General features: G+C 43.3%; 1 protein-coding gene across 4 annotated transcripts in view; it reads right to left on the reverse strand.

Moving 5' to 3' along the window:
• Nucleotides 1-22,193, reverse strand: part of DENND1A (DENN domain containing 1A) — a 1,535,852-nt gene that overhangs the window by 1,082,982 nt on the left and 430,677 nt on the right. For all 4 annotated transcript variants that reach the window (XM_077478826.1, XM_077478827.1, XM_077478824.1 and 1 more), the window contains exon 4: nucleotides 8,172-8,221. In XM_077478826.1, the coding sequence (XP_077334952.1) occupies nucleotides 8,172-8,221 (50 nt within the window). The remainder of the gene's footprint in view (nucleotides 1-8,171; nucleotides 8,222-22,193) is intronic.

Genomic DNA, 22,193 nt, shown 5'->3' on the forward strand with positions numbered 1-22,193 from the left:
GTGGAAAGTGCATCTTCAGTCACGTATACAGGGGCTGAGATGTGAGAAGCAGCTGCACCATCAGTTGGTTCCAAAGACTCACCCTGGATTGCCACATATGGTATTTCAGGGGAGGATGACAGTGTGGAGGCAGGGCTGGAGTCCCCAGTGCCTGGGGATGGAATTTTTGGTACCTTCTTTATGCTGTCTTTTTTGGAAGCCATAGTGCTAAGCACAAAAGCAGAGGCACTAAGTAAATGCGCTGAGCAATAGTCTAGCAATACAATGCCGCTATAAAGTACAGCTCGTGCTGAGTAACATTTATTTTCCTGTACTGGAAACGCCTTTATGTATTGCCTTACGTGCCCCCAGTACTCCAGTGTCCTATGTGTCAGACATCCCTCTCTCCAGTTGCATTAATCAAGGCAGAGATCTCTTGGCTTGAGAAGCATCTGTTTTAAATGTCTCAGATGGCAACTGGGTCTGCCAGTGCAGACCCGCAAGAGGGGAGGCTGTAATAAAAGCTTTGCTTTATGACTACTGTGGGGAATAAATACAAACATAGGGTAGCCGCCTTCACCCCCAAGCTGCTGTTGTACCTCACAGTCCCTTAGTTCCCCCAGGGGGGAGAAGAACATGCTGCAAACTTTGTTCAAGAGTAGGAATCCCCCCTGGCTGCTGAGACCACACTCATGCTGTTTTTAGCTGGACACTGAGGTGACTGAGAAGCAACGTACCAAGGTATGTGCATTTACTCCCTCTAGTGGAGACTTTAAAGCATGACAACATTTTACTCATGGAAGAAGAAAACCATAGGTGGACTTTTTACGGTTCCTAGGCTTCTTCCCTTACCTTATCCTCGCCGCAGGATACTGCTGTGATAGACAGATCCAAACTTCACCCATCACGGCAGGCTGTGTTAGCAAACCTTCAAGGGCCAGGTCCCTTTTTATCGGGGTTCCACTCCCTTGGACCTGTATTAGCGGCCCGCAAGGAAAAACTTTAGGTAATGTAAGCATGACCAAAAAGCCCTGGGTCCCAGGGTCCAGCCCTGCAAGGAGAAGCGTTACAGGCAAAACCTTGTGCTTCATATACGAGGCCCGAGTACCATCCACCTTGGCCTTAGTGGCACTTTGGATGGATCCGGTCTATGGAGGCTGTTTAAATCAAGCAAGGATCCCTCCAGCGATCTTCACTCGTGACCAACACCTTAGACAATGGCAAAAAAACTGAGGTACTCCTGGCAGGAGGGGGGGTTATATAGGGAGTGAACTTCCTGTATTGGGTATACCAGTGTCCATCACCTGATATATACCCACATAGTGATTACTATGGTGCTCTGTGTCCTGTGATGTACGATAAAGAAAACTGTGTAGTGTGCGGCCTAATAGTGTTGACTATGGACATTATTTAGTACCATTCTTTTTTGCAATGTCATGGGCACAAACAATTTTAGGACTTGACATTAGGGGTGTTGAATATAATCGCAGCATCAATGCATCGTGATTCAGACAGAGTCGGCAGAATCGATCTCCGATGATGTCATGTGACGCTCCGTGCGGTGCTCTGCCTCTCCTGGGGACACACAAAGGCAGAGCCTGCCTAGTGAATAAAGCCCCTTCTCCTTCACTGAAGCAGATATTCAGCTGACAGCCAGTAGAGTGAAGGGGAGGCACTCGAGGAGACCCGACTTCAGGAGAGGCATCACTGAAGACCCCCGGAAGGGAAAGAGAGGTAGCAACACAGAGCATGGAGGAGGAGGAATCGACTGACACGGAGAGCAGGTGGGTGCCAGTGTCACTTGTTACATTCCCCCCCACCACCATGCCTCAGCCTGATCCCATCCATCCCACCACCATGCCTCAGCCTGATCCCATCCATCCCACCACCATGCCTCAGCCTGATCCCATCCATCCCACCACCATGCCTCTGCCTGATCCCATCCATCCCACCACCATGCCTCTGCCTGATCCCATCCATCCCACCACCATGCCTCTGCCTGATCCCATCCATCCCACCACCATGCCTCTGCCTGATCCCATCCATTCCACTGCCTGATCCTATCCATCCCACCACCATCCCACTGCCTGATCCAATTCATCCCACCACTATGCCTCTGCCTGATCCCATCTATCCCACCACCATGCCTTTGCATGATCCTATCCATCCCACCAACAGCCCTCTGCCTGATCCTATCCACCCCACCACCCCTCTGCCCCAAATCCCACCCATCCCACCAAACAGCCCTCTGCCTGATCCAATCCATCCCTCTGCCCTTGATCGCACCATCCCAATGCCTGATTCTATCCATCCCACCATCCCTCTGCCTAATCCTGTTTATTCCACCATCCCTCCTCTTGATCACATCCATCCCACCATCCCTCTGCCCCTGATTCAACCATCCCTCCATCCATCTGCCCCTGACCTCAACCATCCCTCTGCCTTATCCCATCACTCCCACCATCCCTCTGCCACTGATCCCATCCATTCCACCATTCCTATGCTACTGATCTCATCCATCCCACCATCCCCATGCCACTGATCTCATCCATCCTTCTGCCCTGATCCGATCCATCTATCACTGATCCCATCTGTCTCAATATCACTCTGCCCTGATTCCATACATCCCACCATCCCTCTGCCACTGATCCCATTCATCCCACCATCCCTATGCCACTGATCCCTTCAATCCACTATCCCTCTGCTACTGATACCATCCTTCCCTCTGCCCTGATCCCATCCATCCCACCATTCCATCCTCCACTGCTCAGAACTTTGTTCTCTGTAATGAAAGTGAATAACTTGTAGGCCTCTTTTGGGATATGAAAACCACCCTCCCCAAATAGGATACTGCACTAAGAGCAAATAAAAAAAAATGTAGTTCTTCTGACTGCTTGAATTTTTGGATAAAAAAACATGCGCAGTAATTGTGAAGCATTGTGGAATCGAATCGAGTCGTGGACAGGATAATCAAATCGAATTGTGAGACCAATGAAAATGCGCACCCCTACTTGACATGTTTGCAACACAATCAACATAACCCAAACTTTATATTTTATCAAGTGGTTATACTGGGATGATGCCTGCAGCTGCAGGCATCTGAAGTCATCACCCCGTTACCATTTTTTGAAGCCAGCGGTCGGCTATTGTAAAAGCAATCCTAGCAGGTAACTAGCTGCTGGATTGCTTTTACAAGCAGCAGGAGGGAAAAATTCCCCCCTCCCACCACCTTTCGCTGCTTGCCTGGGCTCTCCCGCCCTACTAGGAGACCTGAGCGACCAACCGGCTAATAGCATATGCCTATTGCTACAGAGAAATCCTTCATATATACGATCCTATAACTACACAGCTGATCCAGAGGAAAGCAAAAAATAAATAAATAAAGCATGATCCTATTTGCTCCTGTGAGGGGAAAAAAATCCTTCCTGATCCCCTAACAGGGAATCAGATATTCCCTGGATCAACTTTACCTATAAATATTAGTATCCAGTTATATTATGTGCATTTAACATGTTTACCCTTCCTTGTGGCAGCAATACATTTTATAAAAATTCAGAAAGAATGTACTGGAAATGGAGTACAAAGAAGGGCAACAAAGCTGATAAAGGTTCTGGAGGATATTAGGTATGAGGAAAGGTTGTGAGCACTGAACTTATTCTCTCTGGAGAAGACGCTTGAGAGAGGATATGATTTCAATATACAAATACCATACTGGTGACCCCACAATAGGGATAAAACTTTTTTAGGGAGTTTAACAAGACTTGTGGCCACTCATTAACATTAGAAGAAAAGAGGTTTAACCTTAAACTACCTAGAAGGTTCTTTACTGTAAGAGCGGCAAGGATGTGGAATTCACTTCCACAGGCGGTGGTCTCAGCGAGGGGCATTGATAGTTTAAAGAAACGATTAGATAAGCACCTGAACGGCCACAACATACAGGGATATACAATGTAATACTGACATATAATCACACACATAGGTTGGACTTGATGGACTCGTGTCTTTTTTCAACCTTACCTACTATGACTATGTATATGTACATGATGAGACTCTTCCGCCTCGTTCCCGCTGTGATTGCACACAGTGGGCCAATTGGTGGATACGGCAGACTCGATGTTCACCAGCACCTACGATCATCATGCAGAGAGGCAGAACAGCGGTCTAGTCATGTAAACAAGGCAGATCGCTGTTCTGGCAGAAGAGAGATGAAATGTATGTCCCTGCAAAGCAGGGAAAATATTTCATCTATTATCCTAGTAAAAGCACCCTAAGAATAGTAAATCACAGGTTAGGCACACAGTTAACCCTTTGATCGCCCTTGATGTTAAACCCTGCCCACAGTGACAGTGCATTTTTTTTAGTACTTATCACTGTATTAGTGTCACTGGTCCCCAAAAAGTGTCAGTGTCAGAATGTCCACTGTAATATCGCAGTCATCGCCGCCATTGCTAGTAATAAAAAATAGAAATATCCCATAGTTTATAGATACTATAACTTTTGCGCAAACCAATCAATATACACTTATTTGGATTATTTTGTACCAAAAATATGTAGCAGAATACATATTGACCTAAATTTATGAAGAAACTATATTTTTTTCAATTTTTTATTAGAAAGGTTTTACAGCAGAAAGTAATATATATATATATATATTTTTTTTTAATTGTCTGTCTTATTTTGTTTATAGCGCAAAACATAAAAACCGCAGGTGATCAAATACCACCAAAAGAAATCTCTATTTGAGGGGAAAAAAGGACATTTTATTTTGATACAACGTTGCCAGTTAAAGTAACGCAGTGCCATATCGGAAAAATGGCCTGGTCATGAATAAGGGAAAATCTTTTGGAGGTCAAAAAGACATTCTCACATCCCCTAAACACCCCCACAGATTTAGCAGCTTTCACTGAAAACAGTACTAGTTTATGTGTGCAAGTCTACTACAGACACTTTACTATAAAGCTTGCCATCCACTATAAAATCCGATTGTAAAATCTCTTTTAGATTTACAAATGCCATGTAATATGGAGGTCACAGCTGGACAATCCATGCAATCTGCCGCAAATAAAACCAGCCCGTGCACTACATAGTATGGTAGATCTAAAGAAGTTTGCACAATCAGATTGTGTGGTGTATGATCAACTTAACGGAAACAGTCCAATAAACCTGGTTCTATGTACTTTGTAAAGCATTGCTGGATTTGTCTCTATTATATGAAATAAACACATGTATGAATTTGTATTTACTAAATCAGAAACAAAACAAACACTGAAGAATGGTAATAAAAAACGTAAATATATTATATGGAAAAAAAAACAGAACTTCAGCCAAACATCACAATGTAGAGAAACACAATCGCTATGAAAAATGTAAAATCTTATTTAAATAGAAGCCAAGCCCCATGAACATAGTCCAGTACCTAGTTAAACAAAATCTATCCCACATCCTATAAAACTCAGCAGCTAGCACAATAACTATGCAAGGCATTCTTGTATTTCTGCTTTCAAGTATTTAGTGGTACTTAAAGCCAGTTTTCCTTAGAAACAATAGAACATTAAATGGAATCGGAGGCTCAAAGTGTGTTCAACCCCTGAGAACTGCCCTCCTCTAGGGCTGAGCTCAGGCACTGTTTGATCCTAGCCAGAAACTCACCTGAGCTATCCTGCCATGAAGCTGTTATCTATAGTGTGCCAATCTAATGTGGTCGAGGCAATCCCTGCCCCAAAGCTGCATGTATACATGCAGCTGCAGTGCATGCCCATGCCACTCATCCTTACTCTTCTCTCCTTGCCCAGCCCAGGAAACAAAAACCTGAAGCTTGATCCATGTGCAAAAACACTTGAGCAACGCTCGTAAAATGTTTAAAAGACATCCAAAAAAACTGTGTATTCCAGTCTTTGGAAACCTTTGGCTTTCCAGAAGCTGTTGAACTACAATATCCAACTGTAGATCATGGTGGGAATATATAGTACAACTGCAATAGAAAGTGCAACTCTAGTGAAGAGTAAATAAAAATTGATGATAGGATAGTGGAGCATGTAAATGTCTCTAGGTCCCAGATGTCATAATACCTTCAAATAACTGTTCTCCCTCGTTATTCGTTCACATTATGTCATTATAGCAATAAAAAAATAAAAAAAACACTACTTCCAAGTGTAAAAAAAAAACAATGAACTTCTCTTTTAAATATACCATTGAAATTGTTTTATTATACGCTTACTGGCCACTTTATTAGTTACATCTGTTCAATTGCTTGGTAACACAAATTGCTAATCAGCCAATCACATAGCAACAACTCAATGCATTTAGGCATCTAGATGTGGTGAAGATAACTTGCTGAAGTTCAAACAGAGCATCAGAAAGGGGATTTCAGTGACATTGAACGTGGCATGGTTGTGGATGTCAGACGGGCTGGTCTGAGTATTTGAGTATTTTCATGCACAACCATCTCTAGGGTTTACAGAGAATGGTTCGAAAAAGAGAAAATATTCAGTGGGTGGGAGTTGTGTGGAAGAAAATGCCTTACTGAGGTCAGAGGAGAATGGGCAGACTGGTTCGAGATAATAGAAAGGCAACTGTAACTCAAATAACCACTCGTTACAACCAAGGTATGCAGAATACTATCACCTGAATGCACAACACATCGTACCTTGCAGCAGATGGACTACAGCAGCAGAAGACCACACTGGGTGCCACTCCTGTCAGCTAAGAACAGGAAAGTGTGGCTAAAATGTGGACAGGCTCGATTGGTAAAGAGCAACCTGGTCTGATGAGTGTTGATTTCAGCTGCAACATTCAGGTGGTAGGGTCAGAATTTGGCATAAACAACATGAAAGCATGGATCCATACTGCTTTGTATCAATAGTTCAGGCTGGTAGCGGAGGTGTAATGGTGTGGGGGATATTTTAGGCCCCTTAGTAGCAATTGAGCATCATTTAAATGCCACGGTCTACCCGAGTATTGTTGCTGACCATGTCCATCCCTTTATGACTTCAGTGTACCCATCTTCTGCCGGGTGTTTTTTCACTTTAATTCATAGGATGCATTAAAGTGAAAATATGAAGGTTCACAACCCCTTTAAGTCCATATTCAGGATGACACATTTGAGAAAGGAGGCCACACCCCTCAAAAGTGTCATGTGATCAGGCAATTTGAAACTTGGTTTGAGCGGACAGTCCGCTCGTGTGTAGGCTTGTTCGGCAAACTAAGTCTCGCGCATGCTCAGAAAGAATTTACACGGCGAAGGTTGCATTGCAGTGTATCGGACGCCGAATTTCTCGTCCCGTCGTACGTGCCGTTCACGTCATCGCGCAAGTTTTCAGCGGACTGTTCGTTCGTCGTGTCTGGTCAAGTCCGTTCATGCTAATTTTGAACGGACTGTTTGTCAAACTGTTTGACGAACCTAGTTGGGCGGACAGTCCGCCCGTGTGTACGCGGCCTAAGAGCTTGTCACTAACAAACACCTTGAAAAACAATCAACTGGACTAAAATTTGTCACAGTTAAGATTTTGTCTGATGTAACTGTAAATGTGGAATATGTGGGATTTGTGGGGTGAATGATTCTGTTGGTATCCACAGAAAAGTATCTATAGGCAGAACCGTCTTTTGTCTGATGTGACACTCTCACAATCACTTGTGACAAATGCTTCATCCTCACAGGCAGACTCTGCATTGCTATTTGAGCAAAGCAGGGCATATGCCTCTTCAAATAAATACAGTCTGTGTGCTTTTTTTTTTTTTTCTTTTTTTTTTAGGAACACTATAGGCATATATTCAATAGGAGATTACAATGGTAAAATATATAAAACCCTTTTTTATCCAACCTAAAACACACAGATACTTTCACTGATACTGACATGAATGCTGATACTTACTATAGGCACAAAAACATGCACATACAATTTAACTAAAATCTTGAATCTACAGATCTCATCGTCACAAGAATTGCTGTTGCATTACTGAAAATATAATCAGGTTGATTAGGAGCAAAAAGTACTGGAAAACAGAAGGACGCTTTGTATGGGCAACAGCAGTGCAATAATATTAGTCCAAAGTTAACTTTCAAGAAAGTTCAATTTTAGAAATTGTATTTCATGTGTTAAAAATGTACAGACATTTTCTAGCCACTTATAAATCACAGCTAACCATTTAACACTGAACAGATGATAAAGGTATAATATTTATAAAGCGTTTACCTGTCTAAAGAGAATGGAAAGCAGAATTTGGGGACGGTATTCAAGACTTCCTGCAAAGAAATAAAAAATAACTGTTCAGAATGACATACATTGTAAGGCTCAGTTTTATAATTGAATTTATGATTTATGGACTGCATAAAATGTGGATAGCATAGATTAAACATATTCAAATCAAATGTTGTAAATCTAGTGAATATAAAGTGATTGAAAAGTCCCCAAAGTTTTTACCTAAAATAAATAAAAAAGATTCATACTTACCTGCTCTGTGTACTGTATTGCACAGAGCGGCCCTCAAACCTACTCTTCTGGGGTCCCTTGCCAGCACTCTTGTCTCCTTCTCTTCTGTGTCTGCCTCCATAGCAAGCCACTTGCTATGGGAGCAGATGTGCAGGCTAGATCCCAATCCGGGCTGTAAATTTTGTTTTATTTTTTAACAGAAAGGGCTGTACATTTTTATAGATGCATAAAGCGTGGCTTGGCCCCGCTCCATGCTTCCTCCTACCTGGATCTGATTGACAGCAGCAGGAGCCAATGCCTCCCGCTCTGCCCTGTGAGACCAGGACTGGATCCATACAGGACTCAGGCAAGTATTGTCACAGCTCTCTATCAATCCTCTAAATAGCAGCTGTCAAAACTCGAAAAAACGAAAAAACTCATTCACTCAGCTTGGATACAATGATGTTATCATTCTCTAACTTTGTTTTTCTATAGGAAGAGATTTCAAGTCAATGCAGAAGTCAATGGAGAAGGGAGGGTTAAAAGAAGTGAAATTAAATAGTAAAAAAATAAATAATAATTCCAATAGTTTTCACACCTGCTATCTAAGGATTGCTAGAAAGTGGTGACAATAGAGACGACACAATAAAGGGCTTGCCTCTCTTATGCTCAGTTACTGATTTATAGCTAAAGGGTTAGGAAATAATAGCAAAAGGAATTGTACACGGTAAAGCATGGAATGATTCACTTAAAGTGGCTGTAAACCCACATGAACAAGAAAAAAAAAAAAAGACCTGCAAGACATAATGAGCTAGCATGCATAGCATATAAAAATGACGTGTATTTAGGAAATACTTTGAAAAACTGTGGATACGTAAGTGAATTACCAGCCTAAATATTGATCCCAGGTTCAGCGTCAGGGTCCTGCAGACACTCAATACAGTGCTCTGCCCATGGCACCTATTTGGGCAGACAGTTACTAAAGTAGAGGAAATGCCATCAGCACCATGATTGTATTTTGGACAATGGGAATGTTTGCTGGGCATAATAATATGTTGTACTGTTTGGTATTGCTACTTCTCCATAGCATTAGGAAATAGAAGTGTTTTATTATCTGTGCAGTTTCTATTTCTTCCTATAAAGAGGCTTCATTGAAAAGAGATCCAATCTTCTTGAGGGACTATGATGGATAATGTCCTAGGTTGTCTTAATCGTTTTAGGAAAAAAAAAGCATATGCGCCAAACACAAGGCCCACAGGCTGAATCCAACCCTCCAGTCCATTTCATATGGCCCTCGCACCTCTCCTGCAGCTGGGGCACCCCCCTTGTGTCCACCCCGACCATGACCCAGCAGTCTGCAGGAGAGAGGAGGAGAGAACTCTTTTGCCAGATCCCGTGCTTCTCTGTGCAGATGAGGAGAGGCTCAACTCTGACCCCCACCCCCATCTCAGCAGTTGGCAGCAGAAAGAACATAACTCTTCCTAGAGATCCTGCACCCCTTTGTCTCTGCATCCCCTGGTCTCAGCATTCAGCAGACTGCAGCAGCCGACTCCAGCCCTCCTCCAGACCCTGCACATTCTGCTCCTCAGATCTGCCCCAAGATTCTTCACAACAGCAGCACAAGGAAGGTGCATTGCGATGTAAGGGAGGGTGGAGGACTTTTGACTTCTGATGGTGGGGGTGGCTCTTGATACCTGATGTAAGGGGGGTGGGGTGCTATGGAAATCTGCTTATAATTATTAATTTAATTATAACTATTATAAGAAAAATACAATTCTACGCCAGTTAAAATGGAGAGTTGCACACCACTGGCATCATCCACAAGAAAATCTATTGGAGACTGCTCACACAGAACACCAAGGCAGAACCATGTTCTGTCTGACCAGTCTCCAAAAAGGTTTCATGGGGATGACTGCCAGTGGTGTGTGACCATCCTTTTCTGACTTGCATGACCTGCTACAGGAGTGAGTGGGCTCCAATGCCGGTCTGCACCTGCCCTTCACAGTTTAAGTCTTAAGTTATTACAAAAAAAAAAGTAATAATTAAATACAGGGGCAATTATTTAATATGATAACGAGTAGATACATTGGCCCACAATGAAATTGAGTTTGACACCCCTGATCTATAGTATTCTTCTACATAAAAATTAAATAGGGAATGGCGAAAGAGCTTGGCTAGCACAGAGAGTAATTAGACATTCTCAAAGGAGAAGGCTAGGACAAGCTGGTACGGAGAAGGCTGTACTAGGGAATGGACTCTTCCTGGAGCAGTCACATTTTCTAATTTGCAAGTTCTAAGTTTAAAAGAAATAAAAAAAATATGGAAAGGAAGTTGTCTGATAATGCTATTGTAGACTACAGCAGAGTACTTTAAGGAGTGAAGTTGTACAACACAAAATGGTTTCAAATAGGCTGCAGTCCCATTCAAGTCTTTTATGAAGGTTATTTCAGGGGAATACAGATTGCCTTTGAAATCTGTTTATGAAGAATTTATTGTACATTGCTGTACAATGGTTTTTCACTGAATTGTGCAACTGAATGAAAGGTGGATGAAATACTGCAAACAGAACATGATGACAAAATGTACTGCGACACATAGAAAAAGAAGCAAAATATGCAAGTTAAAGAAAAAGTGCACTTTCAGACCTTGCTCCTGTGTCATCAGCTAATCAATCCCACACTAACCCTCCACAGATTTTATGGTATACTGCCGAGATCTAACGCTCGTGGCCTCTGGTGGTTGTTGACATCAAGCAAGTCCTTCCCCTCCTGGCTGTGCCTGCACATTATACAACCCCATAGAAGCCTAAAGGGGCTTGTCTACCTTCTTGATACAGATGATCATAAGATATTTATTTATATAGAAATAGGAGGTTCATATTTAAAGCGGAGTTTCCACAAAAAAAAAGTCAGTAGCTACAAATACTACAGCTGCTGACTTCTAATAATCGGACACTTACCTGTCCCAGGGTCCCGCGATGCAGGGGATCGAAGCCCCGCTGGTCTCCCCCTCCACTAGGCGGTGCCAGAATTTTAACTGTGGGCACAGCTTCACAGCCGGGCACTTACTGCGCATGCGTGAGCCGCTCACCGTGACTGGCCGCACAATCATCTGGGACCTGTCATGTGTCCCAGATGATCGCCTGGAGAGGGGGAGGAGAGGTGATTTTCCTTCCTGATCCGAGGGAAGTGACGTCAGGAGCCCAGGCGCCAAAGGAGGCAGACTACGAGAGACCCCCTAGCAACAGACATTTAGAGGTGAGTAAAAAAAAATAATTCTCCAAATGTTTTTTTTTGTTTTTGTTTTTTTTAAGCACATTAATACATTTTTTTTTTATGGGGGGTGGAACTCCACTTTAAAGTGTGTCATAGATATAATACATATACTGTATATGCTTATCTACTGCATCCTCCCAGCAAGGAGACAAAGCAAGTTCCATGGACTTCTATTTAGCTGTAATGTGCAGGCATGGCCAGGAGAGAAAGGAAGGAAGCTAGGATTGATTAGCTGAGGACATGGGCCCCAAAAGACAACTGCATGTATCTTTTGTTTCCCCCAATACATTTTAATTGAATTTTCAACAATACAAAGAGCAAAAGAAAAAGAAACATCATAACTTTCTGAAAAAAAAAAAAAAGGAGAGATAAAAATGCCTCACAGGGATGGAGATACAGTGAAATGTCGCAAATCATCAAAACTATGACAAATACAGTGCATCCAGAAAGAATTCACGGAGCTTTTCTTTTTGCCACATTTAGTTATGTTACAGCCTTATTCCAAAATTGATTAAATTCATTATTTTCTTCACAATTCTACAAACAATACCCCAAAATGACAATGTGAAAGACGTTGGGTTCAAATATGTGCAAATTTATTAAAAATAAAAAACCATGTGAATAAGTATTCACAGACTTTTCTCAATACTTTGTTGAGGCACCGTCTGCACCAATTACAGCCTCAAGTCTTTTTGTGTATGATGCTACAAGCTTGGCACACCTATTTTTGGCAGTTTCTCCCATTCTTCTTGTGCAAGACCTCTCAAGCTCCATCGGGATGGATGGGGAGCATTGGTGCACAGCCATTTTTATATCTCTCCAGAGATGTGCAATCAGGTTCAAGTCTGGGATTTGGGTGGGCCATTCAGGGACATTAACAAAGTTGTGCCGCAGCCACTCCTTTGTTATCTTGGCTGTGTGCTTAGGGATGTTGTCCTGTTGGAAGATGAACCTTCGCCCCAGTCTGAGGTCCATAGGAGCAGGTTTTCACCAAGCATTTCTGTACGTTGCTGCATTTATCTTTCCCTCGATCCTGACTAGTCTCCCAGTTCCTACCATGCTTCACTGTAGGGATGATATTGGCCAGGAAATGAGCGGTGCCTGGTTTCCTCCAGACATGATGCTTGCCATTCAGGCCAAAGAGTTCAATCTTTGTTTCCTCAGACCAGAAAATTTTAATTCTCATGGTGTGAGATTCCTTCAGGTGCCTTTTTACTGAGGAGTGGCTTCCAACTGGCCATTCTACCATACATGCCTGATTGGTGGAGTGCTGCAGAGATGGTTGTTTTTCTGGAAGGTTCTCCTCTCTCCACAGAGAAACGCTGAAGCTCTGTCAGAGTGACCATCAGGTTCTTCATCACCTCCCTGACTAAAGCCCTTCTCCCTGATCACTCAGTTTTGCCAGACGGGCCGCTCAAGGAAGAGTCCTGGTGTTCCAAACTTCTTCCATTTATGGATAATGAAGGCCACTGTGCTCGTTGGGACCTTCAATGCTGCAGAAATATGTATGTACTCTTCCCCAGATCTGTGCCTTGATACGATTCTGTCTCAGAGGTCTGCAGACAATGGTACAGACAATTCCTAGTAGCACATTTTTCCAGACAGACAGATTTCATTATTAGTTGGTGCTAAGGGCCTTTATAAATGCAAGATGACTGAGGACTGCCAAAGCTTTTTCTCTTGTGTCCCTGCTCTCTCTGGTGTGAGAATGCTGCTAGGTGAAAAGTCTGAGTGCTGACAAAACACTAAAACTGTTACATGCGCTGTATGTAGTTAGTGGCTTGGATACGTAGGTGTTTTGATTATGCTGTGGACTTGCTGTACGAAGTCCTCCTGCACTGAAACTTTGCTGCCTTGTTGAACAAACCTGCTTTGACTTTTCCTGGGTGTCTTTGCGTCATGCATGCATTACCATTGCCAATACCAGTTGAGTCTGTCCCACTTATAAATGACATCAAATTCAGAAGCAAGCAAAATTTTCCTTTGAGAACACATTCTTTACCAGAATATGTGAGCACAGAAACAAAAAGCTGCCACTGCTCACTTGTTTAAGAAGGTGCTTACTACAGAGCTGCCTTTTTCCTTGTTCACTGCTTCGTGTTGGGAAACATGAGATGCACAGTATTGTTCTGGGTCTGTGATTTACCAAGTAGTGAAGGAAAAATGAATACGGCAGCTACAAGTTTCTATCCTGGCAGGTTTCCTTTCAAGTGCATTCAGGGGAAAAAGGATAGAGTTTAAGATGTGTTTGTGTCTGGCATGTCTACAGCACATCTGTGATGGTGGTTATGATGCTTTTGATTTTAATGCATTTGATCAGCAGTTGTGACTTGTAAATAAAGTTTGATTATACAAGGTGTAGTAGATGCATGTCAAAATCCAAGCTCTGTGCTTGCCATGTGTTTACAATGTGAGGCCATTAACGGAAATACAAGAAGAAATGCATCTGGAATGTAATAAACAAAAAAGCAGGCTGCATCTAGAAATTGTGCAACATAGTGCAAATTCTACTGAACAAAGGTTTACAGTACACCCTAAGATCAAAATCAAGTTTCAACCACTGCCATTAAAACAATTTCAAAATACTTTACAAATGCATTTAAAATGTAAATCCCAGGTAACAATTGAGGAACAAGCACTGGGGGGATGGTAGAGGGGTTCTATATTTCCCTAAGATGTGCTCTTATGTCCACTGTAAGCATTGGACAGATCAGTTTGGCCAGAAAACGGCATACCTCTAAAAAAGAAGAAATCATGCCAAACTGATTAATCATGATGAAAGAGGCAGCTACCTTCAGAGTAGTCTCCTAAAATCTTGCAAACCAACAGAATGTTGATTTAAACAGAAATGCTGTGTGATACAGATGATTTTCAAGTAAAAACTAAAGTTTTTTGGGGAGATTGTGATGTATATAGAGATTCATTTTTTAATGCTTTGGACATGATGTTTAATGTAATTCTGGAAATGCCAAGGGAGATAATTTGATGGCACTCAGTTCCAAAATGATGATGGGAAATTTAGACTTCTCTGGGAACCATGTTCCTCAGATAGTTGGGAAAATGGAAAACTCCTCCCGCGAGTGTGAAAAGCTGGCATCTATTGTCACCATCATCCAAGGCATGTGAAGGAATTACTTTCACAGTTCCAGGGTCGAATTGGAGCATCACTATGTCAGGAAAAATTTTGACTGGACAGAAGAATTGTGCGAAAAAAGAGTTGGATTTTTCTTTGTTCCACGTCACGAGTATGTTTGATTGAAAATGTCTGAAGACAAAATGGCTTAATTTGTGTAGTACTTAACTGCATTAGATTGATTTTGATGTATGCTGACATCTAGTAGTGGTTTTGCACAAATACAACATGTTTACTTGATACCAGCACTCCCAAAGTCCTCCCCCTCTGTTTTCTGTTTAGTTTAGTTCCAGCTAGACACTTCCTGTTTCTTCCATGTTCCATTAGTCAGTGTTAGCTCTTTGAAGAAATAGGGCTTAGGAAAGTCATTGGCGTTGATTTACTAAAACCGGAGAGTGCAAAATTAGGTGCAGCTCTGCACAGAAACCAATTGGCTTATAGGTTTTATTGTCAAAGCTTAATTGAATAAGCTGAAGATAGAAGCTGATTGGCTACCATGTAAAGCTACATCAGATTTAGTAAATCAAGCCCATTGACTTCTTGAAAAGACTTGAAAAACATCCTCTGTTCTAAAATTATCTAGGCAAAGGGAACAGCCTCCAAGTAGGTGAGCCAATTATGCAGAGGTGAACTGAGGGGTACTTTTTTGACCTGTGGGTGTGGGATCTTAGGCCGCGTACACACGGGCGGACTGTTCGCCCAACCTTGTCCGCTGAACAGTGTTTGGGCGGACAGTCCGCTCGTGTGTGGGCTTTCAGCGGACAGTTTCAGCGGACAGTTGGACGGACAAAGTCTTTCGGAAATTCCGAAAAACTGTCCGCTGAAACTGTGTTTGAGCGAACAGTCCGCCCGTGTGTGGGCCTGTCCGCTGTACTTTCGAAATGAGCGGACTGTTCCCGCTCGGAAAGTCCGCCCATTTCGAGCGCGTGTACAGGTAGGCGGGGCCCGCGAAGGAGACTTTGCGGGCTCCGCCGCCTGGAATGGGCTTAAAGGGGAACCCCAACGCCGAAAAAAATCGGCGTGGGGGTTCCCCCAAAGTCCACACCAGACCCTTGTCCGAGCACGCTACCCGGCCGGCCAGGAAAGGGGGGCGAGCGAGCGTGCCCCCCCTCCTGAGCCGTACCAGGCCGCGTGCCCTCAACATGGGGGGGTGCCTTGGGGAAGGGGGGGCCGCGCGGCCCCCCAACCCCAAAGCACCTTGTCCCCATGTTGATGAGGACAAGGGCCTCTTCCCGACAACCCTGGCCGTTGGTTGTCGGGGTCTGCGGGCGGGGGGCTTATCGGAATCCGGGAGCCCCCTTTAAGAAGGGGGCCCCCGGATACCGGCCCCCCACCCTATGTGAATGAGTATGGGGTACAATGTACCCCTACCCATTCACCTGTGAAATAAAGTACAAAAAAAAACACAACACAGGGAAAAAATATTTTATTGCACAGCTCCGGGGGGTCTTCCGTCTTCGGGGGTCTTCTCGCCGGACTCCTCCGCTATCTGTGTGTAGCTCTTTTACCAGCGGAGGAGTCCGGCTTTCTTCCTCCCCGCCGCCGGCCTCTTCTCCCGACTTCGGGGGTCTTGTCCCCCTCTTCGGTTCTTCTGCCGGGCCACCGCGCCTTCTTGTAGCTCTTTTACAGGCGGTGGCCCGGTCTTCTGTCGCCGCTGTCGTCGCCGCCGCCGCCGCCTTCCGTTCTTGTTCTTCTTCTTGTTCTTCTTCTTCTTCTCCTGGAGATGTTGACTCGACGAGCTCTCCGGCCGGAATGCCAGGGCCGCGCTGTGCGGTCACTTATATAGTGACAATGGGGCGGTGTCACATGGTATATGTCACATGGGTTGGTCACATGGGTTGATGTCACATGGGGACTATGACATCGTAAGGGGGCGGGGTCACCATGTGACCAACCCATGTGACATATACCATGTGACACCGCCCCATTGTCACTATATAAGTGACCGCACAGCGCGGCCCTGGCATTCCGGCCGGAGAGCTCGTCGAGTCAACATCTCCAGGAGAAGAAGAACAAGAAGAAGAACAAGAACGGAAGGCGGCGGCGGCGGCGGCGGCGACGACAGCGGCGACAGAAGACCGGGCCACCGCCTGTAAAAGAGCTACAAGAAGGCGCGGTGGCCCGGCAGAAGAACCGAAGGCGGCGACAGAAGAACGGAAGGCAGCGGCGACAGAAGACCGGGCCACCGCCTGTAAAAGAGCTACAAGAAGGCGCGGTGGCCCGGCAGAAGAACCGAAGAGGGGGACAAGACCCCCGAAGTCGGGAGAAGAGGCCGGCGGCGGGGAAGAAGAAAGCCGGACTCCTCCGCTAGTAAAAGAGCTACACACACATAGCGGAGGAGTCCGGCGAGAAGACCCCCGAAGACGGAAGACCCCCGGAGCTGTGCAATAAAATATTTTTTCCCCTGTGTTGTGTTTTTTTTTGTACTTTATTTTACAGGTGAATGGGTAGGGGTACATTGTACCCCATACTCATTCACATAGGGTGGGGGGCCGGTATCCGGGGGCCCCCTTCTTAAAGGGGGCTCCCGGATTCCGATAAGCCCCCCGCCCGCAGACCCCGACAACCAACGGCCAGGGTTGTCGGGAAGAGGCCCTTGTCCTCATCAACATGGGGACAAGGTGCTTTGGGGTGGGGGGGCCGCGCGGCCCCCCTTCCCCAAGGCACCCCCCCATGTTGAGGGCACGCGGCCTGGTACGGCTCAGGAGGGGGGGTGCGCTCGCTCGCCCCCCTTTCCTGGCCGGCCGGGTAGCGTGCTCGGACAAGGGTCTGGTGTGGACTTTGGGGGAACCCCCACGCCGATTTTTTTCGGCGTTGGGGTTCCCCTTTAAGCCCATTCCAGGCGGCGGAGCCCGCGACGTCTCCTTCGCGGGCCCCGCCTACCTGTACACGCGCTCGAAATGGGCGGATTTGCCTCCTTACGTGGGCGAGTCCGTTCATTTCAAAAGTTGAGCGAACTGTTTGGCAAACAGTTTGCTGAAACAGTCCGCTCGTGTGTGGGCAAGTCCGCTCATGCAAATTTTGAGCGGACTGTTTGCCGAAACTGTTTGACGAACAAGGTTGGGCAAACAGTCCGCGCGTGTGTACGCGGCCTTAAAGTAGTTGTAAAATTCTTACATGTACTCAGTGAAATGACTAGCCTCAGGTGATACACAGAGATGAAAGAAATCCTTCTGCATAAGTTGTACCTGTTTATCTGAGGTATTCTTTTTTCTACATCTGTTCATTTGTCTGAAGATGAAATGATAGTTCTTAGAAAGGAAGTAAACGTCTGTCCTAGTTAGGATTTAGATACATTTTAAATATTTAAAGACCTCTAATTGTTTGTCCGAAAATGAATCTTCAAAAATGTATATCAAAAGCAAGAGGAGTACGGATTGTACTCCACAAGAGGACCAAGCATTCAATCAGCTCATTTCCCTCTTGGAGGAAAACCATCCAGCTGATCTTATTGACCGCATTGACCTCTCATGGTATTGGTACTAGCGGAGGACCAAAATCAATCTACCTAAAGAAATCCAAATAAATGTATACCTAAGAAAAAAATCCGACCAATGTCCAGCTCCCAGTACCAACCTGAATGCAGCTGCATTTCTTAAGTTGGTAAATAAAGACCTAGAGAAACTAAAAACACATACAAAAAGTCCCACAAACAAATGATAAAGAAGCCCTAGCTCTAAGACAATTCTCAGATAATAATTTAATTACTATTAAACCAACAGACACAGGTGGTAACACTGTTCTATTGGACAATGAGAAATATATCAACATGTGCAATAAGATTCTTAAAAATCAGGACTAGTATTGTCGCATTCCAGTGGACATTGTGGAGAAATACAATAGGGAATTAAATTTACTAGTAGATACAACATATCTCAATAACACGATAACAAAGAGTATATGGGATTTCATTAGAAATAATTTCCCTTGAGTTCCTTACTTTTTATGAAAAATTCACAGAGACGCATTAAACCCGCCCAGAAGACCCATTAATGCAGGGAGAGGAGGGATTAGTAAAAAACATAGTAAGCTGGTAGATGAGTACCTGAGACCTTATACGTCACATCTCTACCTTCTTATGTTAAAGATACAATGATTTTTTTTTACAAATTCTAGATCGTTTGCATATTTGTGATTATGCAATCTTAGTCACTATGGACGTTGAAGCTTTATATAGTTAAATTCCCCCACAACAAAGGCCTTGCGGCCATCAAACGCATTTTACACCAGGGAAGCAACATAGATCTAGCCTACAACTAATTTATTCTTTCCCTATTGCAATTTGTCCTTGGACACAATGTTTTTACCTTCAATGGCTCCCAATACCTCCAGATGCAGGGAGTTGCAATGGGGACTTGTTGTGCCCCATCGTATGCTAACCTGTAATTGGGGGAGTAGGAGAAAATGTTTCTAGGTGATGAATCACTGTCAATGTACATGGAACACCTCCGTGGATGGTACTGGTACATCCACAATGTTTTCATTGTTTGGGATGGATCACCAGACATACTCCAGCAATGTCTAGCCAGAACGAACAGAAATTAGTTTAACCTTGGATTTACTATGTCTTACAATAGGGATTGCATCACATTTTTGGACGTGGAAGTATACAGAGGAGAGGGAGGCACCCTTTGCAGTAGGCTATACAGAAAGCCCAAAGCAGGCAACACGATTTTGCATGCCTCAAGCTTCCACCCCAAGGCATTAAAAGATTCAATACCATATAGTCAATACTTGAAGAGGAAGTAAACTCTCTCACTCTGATGCTTATTTTCATTTAGTCCATTATAATAAGCAATTATCAAACTATAGCCACTGTAATCTAGCCCAAAGCGCATATTACTTACTATTTAAAGAAACTTTAAAAAACTTGTTTCCAGGGGTTAGGCAGCGCCATCTTACGTATTGTTTTCTGAGTCCACAGTGGAGTGTATTTCCGCCCTTACATTGAGCACTTCCTGTACTGTTAACCAAGCCTCCTTCTCAATCCAACGTTTCTATGGCAACCCAGCTTCCCTGTTCATAGCTGACTTGTTTATTTCATAGTATTTACTTGTGCTGATTACCTAGTGTTTGCCTGTATGAGTCCTATCAGCTTCAGTTGATAAGACAGCAGTACTGCTGTCCCATTCCCTGCTTTACACTCTATGTGAGATCATATGGTCACATGGTGTGTAGAAGGAAGCTCTGAGTGATTAGCAGCCTGCTGGGAGTTCAGTGCTGTGCTGTAGGAAGTCCTGATAACAGATAGATAAGACATAGAGAGTGTGCTGTAAATCAGGGGAGATCTGGGCATGCTCAGTGACATCATTCTAAAGAACAAAAAGGATTACAACAATATTAAGCAAGTAAGGAGATATCTACAAGCAGTGTTCATTCAGGTTTTTTATGCTGATTCACATGGGACAAAGTTGTAGGGGAGGGTTTACAACCACTTTAAGGATAAGATGGAATTGTTCCGATGACAATGTCTACAAAATAGAGGCTGCCAAACTACGGGATAGTCTCTTAGCAAGAGCTGATTCCCATGTTTCTTTAAAAAGATCATGTAAACGAGCATCTTTACAGCCTAGACAAAAATTACTCTATTCACAAAAATCTAAAAGTTATGCTAATCCCTTAAGAATTATTACCAAATATACAACAAGACAAAATCAAAATGATTGTGGAGAGATATTGGCACATGCTACCACTCTTTACTTTTAAAAGAGCTATTTCTCTCAGGGACAGATTTTCAGCAGTGAATTCAAAGGGGAAGTTCGCAACATCCACTGTAAATACAAAGGAATCTACATGTGTGGGGCATGCAACTACTGCAAATATATGTACATTAAAAAAAAATTCTGTTCTACCTAATCTTCCGTTCAAAATATTTTGCAAACTGCAAAACTATTGCAGACATATAAATGTTACGTTGGGACTGCGGTTGCTACTATATTGGGAAACAAAACCTGAATTTTGGAGGAGAGCCTACAGGCATATAAAAAGTATGCAGGTATGTAATCCAGATTTGCCTCATAGTCGACATGCCAAAATAGAATATGCTGGGAGATTCCCAAATATAAAATTTCTGATATTGGACAATAGACATCCCAGCTCCAAGGGAGGGGACTGGAACAGTCCTTCTCTTAATGGAGATGTGTTGGATGCACAACCTGAAAGCTACACAAACACCAGGGTTAAACAAAGCCATTTGTTTCAAACCCTTTCCAGAAGGTTTCTCATCAGGAGGAATAAAATAAAAATTGATAGGTTGAGTATCGTGGTTTGTTGACTAAAGCTACTTGATTGGGATCATTAAGTTACAGTGCCCTATAATACATCATTCAATAGCTGCCAATATTCTCTTACTTGCAAAAATGTTATTGTTTTTTTTTCCCCCAACCCTAGAATACTATATGACCCATCCAATATTACTGCTGCAAAGTTAAACGTTTGTGCTTTCTAAATGTGCTTTAGATGCTTCCTATTCATGCCTCACAAAAAATATTATTTATTGCAGTAGAAATCTTCAGATGCTACAGTATTCATTTATATTAGGGCTGCAACGAATGATTATTTTCATAATCGATTAGATGGCCGATTATTGTTTTGATTAATCGATTAATCGGTTAATAACCTTACAAAAAAAAAAAGGTATTTTTTTTTTTGTTGGGCAGATTAAAAAACACAAATTGCTGCAAAAACGCATTATTACATGCTTTTCTGCAGCTTCTCCATTGAAGTATATTGAACCAAAATAGCAGCGTTTTGTGTTAAAAAAATCCTCGTCTTTTCCAAATACGCAGCAGCTGAAAAAAATTAATGGATGTGAACGTGTCCCGTAGGAAACCATGTAAATGAACAGTAGTGTGTTTCTGCAAAAAGCACCAGAAACACAGAGGTGTGACCCAGGCCTGAGATGTTTAGTAACATAATGGGGTTAAAAAAACTAAAATTAGTACAAAAAAAGAGCAAATAATCGCTACTGTAACGGGTTCATTTTTTAATATGGGACAGTGAAAGTAATATTTACAGTAGCGATTTGCTCTTTTTGTACTATAAAGGGCTAATTTTCGTTTTTTTTTAACCCCATTATGTTAGTGGCCGATTAATCGATTCTGAATATAATAATCGATTCATTTCATAATCGATTAGTTGTTGATTAATCGATTAGTTGTTTCAGTCCTAATTTATATGTTTATTATTTACATTATATTCTGCTGCAAACATGTTCTCTTTAACATTTATAACGCAGTTTCATTTTCCTAATTATTGACTACTCTATCCTCCTTTGGCCGTCCTGCATAGAGATCAGTGGACCACCTGGCACATTAAGCCACCCGGGCCAGTCAACCCGTGGCGGGCTTTTGAGACTACAGACGATTGTTTCTCCACTCTCTTCCGTCTGGCCTCCAT

This window comes from Lithobates pipiens, unplaced genomic scaffold (assembly GCF_037356315.1).
Source record: "Lithobates pipiens isolate NorthernLeopardFrog02 unplaced genomic scaffold, aLitPip1_a1.2 Scaffold_1, whole genome shotgun sequence".
In the NCBI taxonomy this organism is placed as follows: domain Eukaryota; kingdom Metazoa; phylum Chordata; class Amphibia; order Anura; family Ranidae; genus Lithobates; species Lithobates pipiens.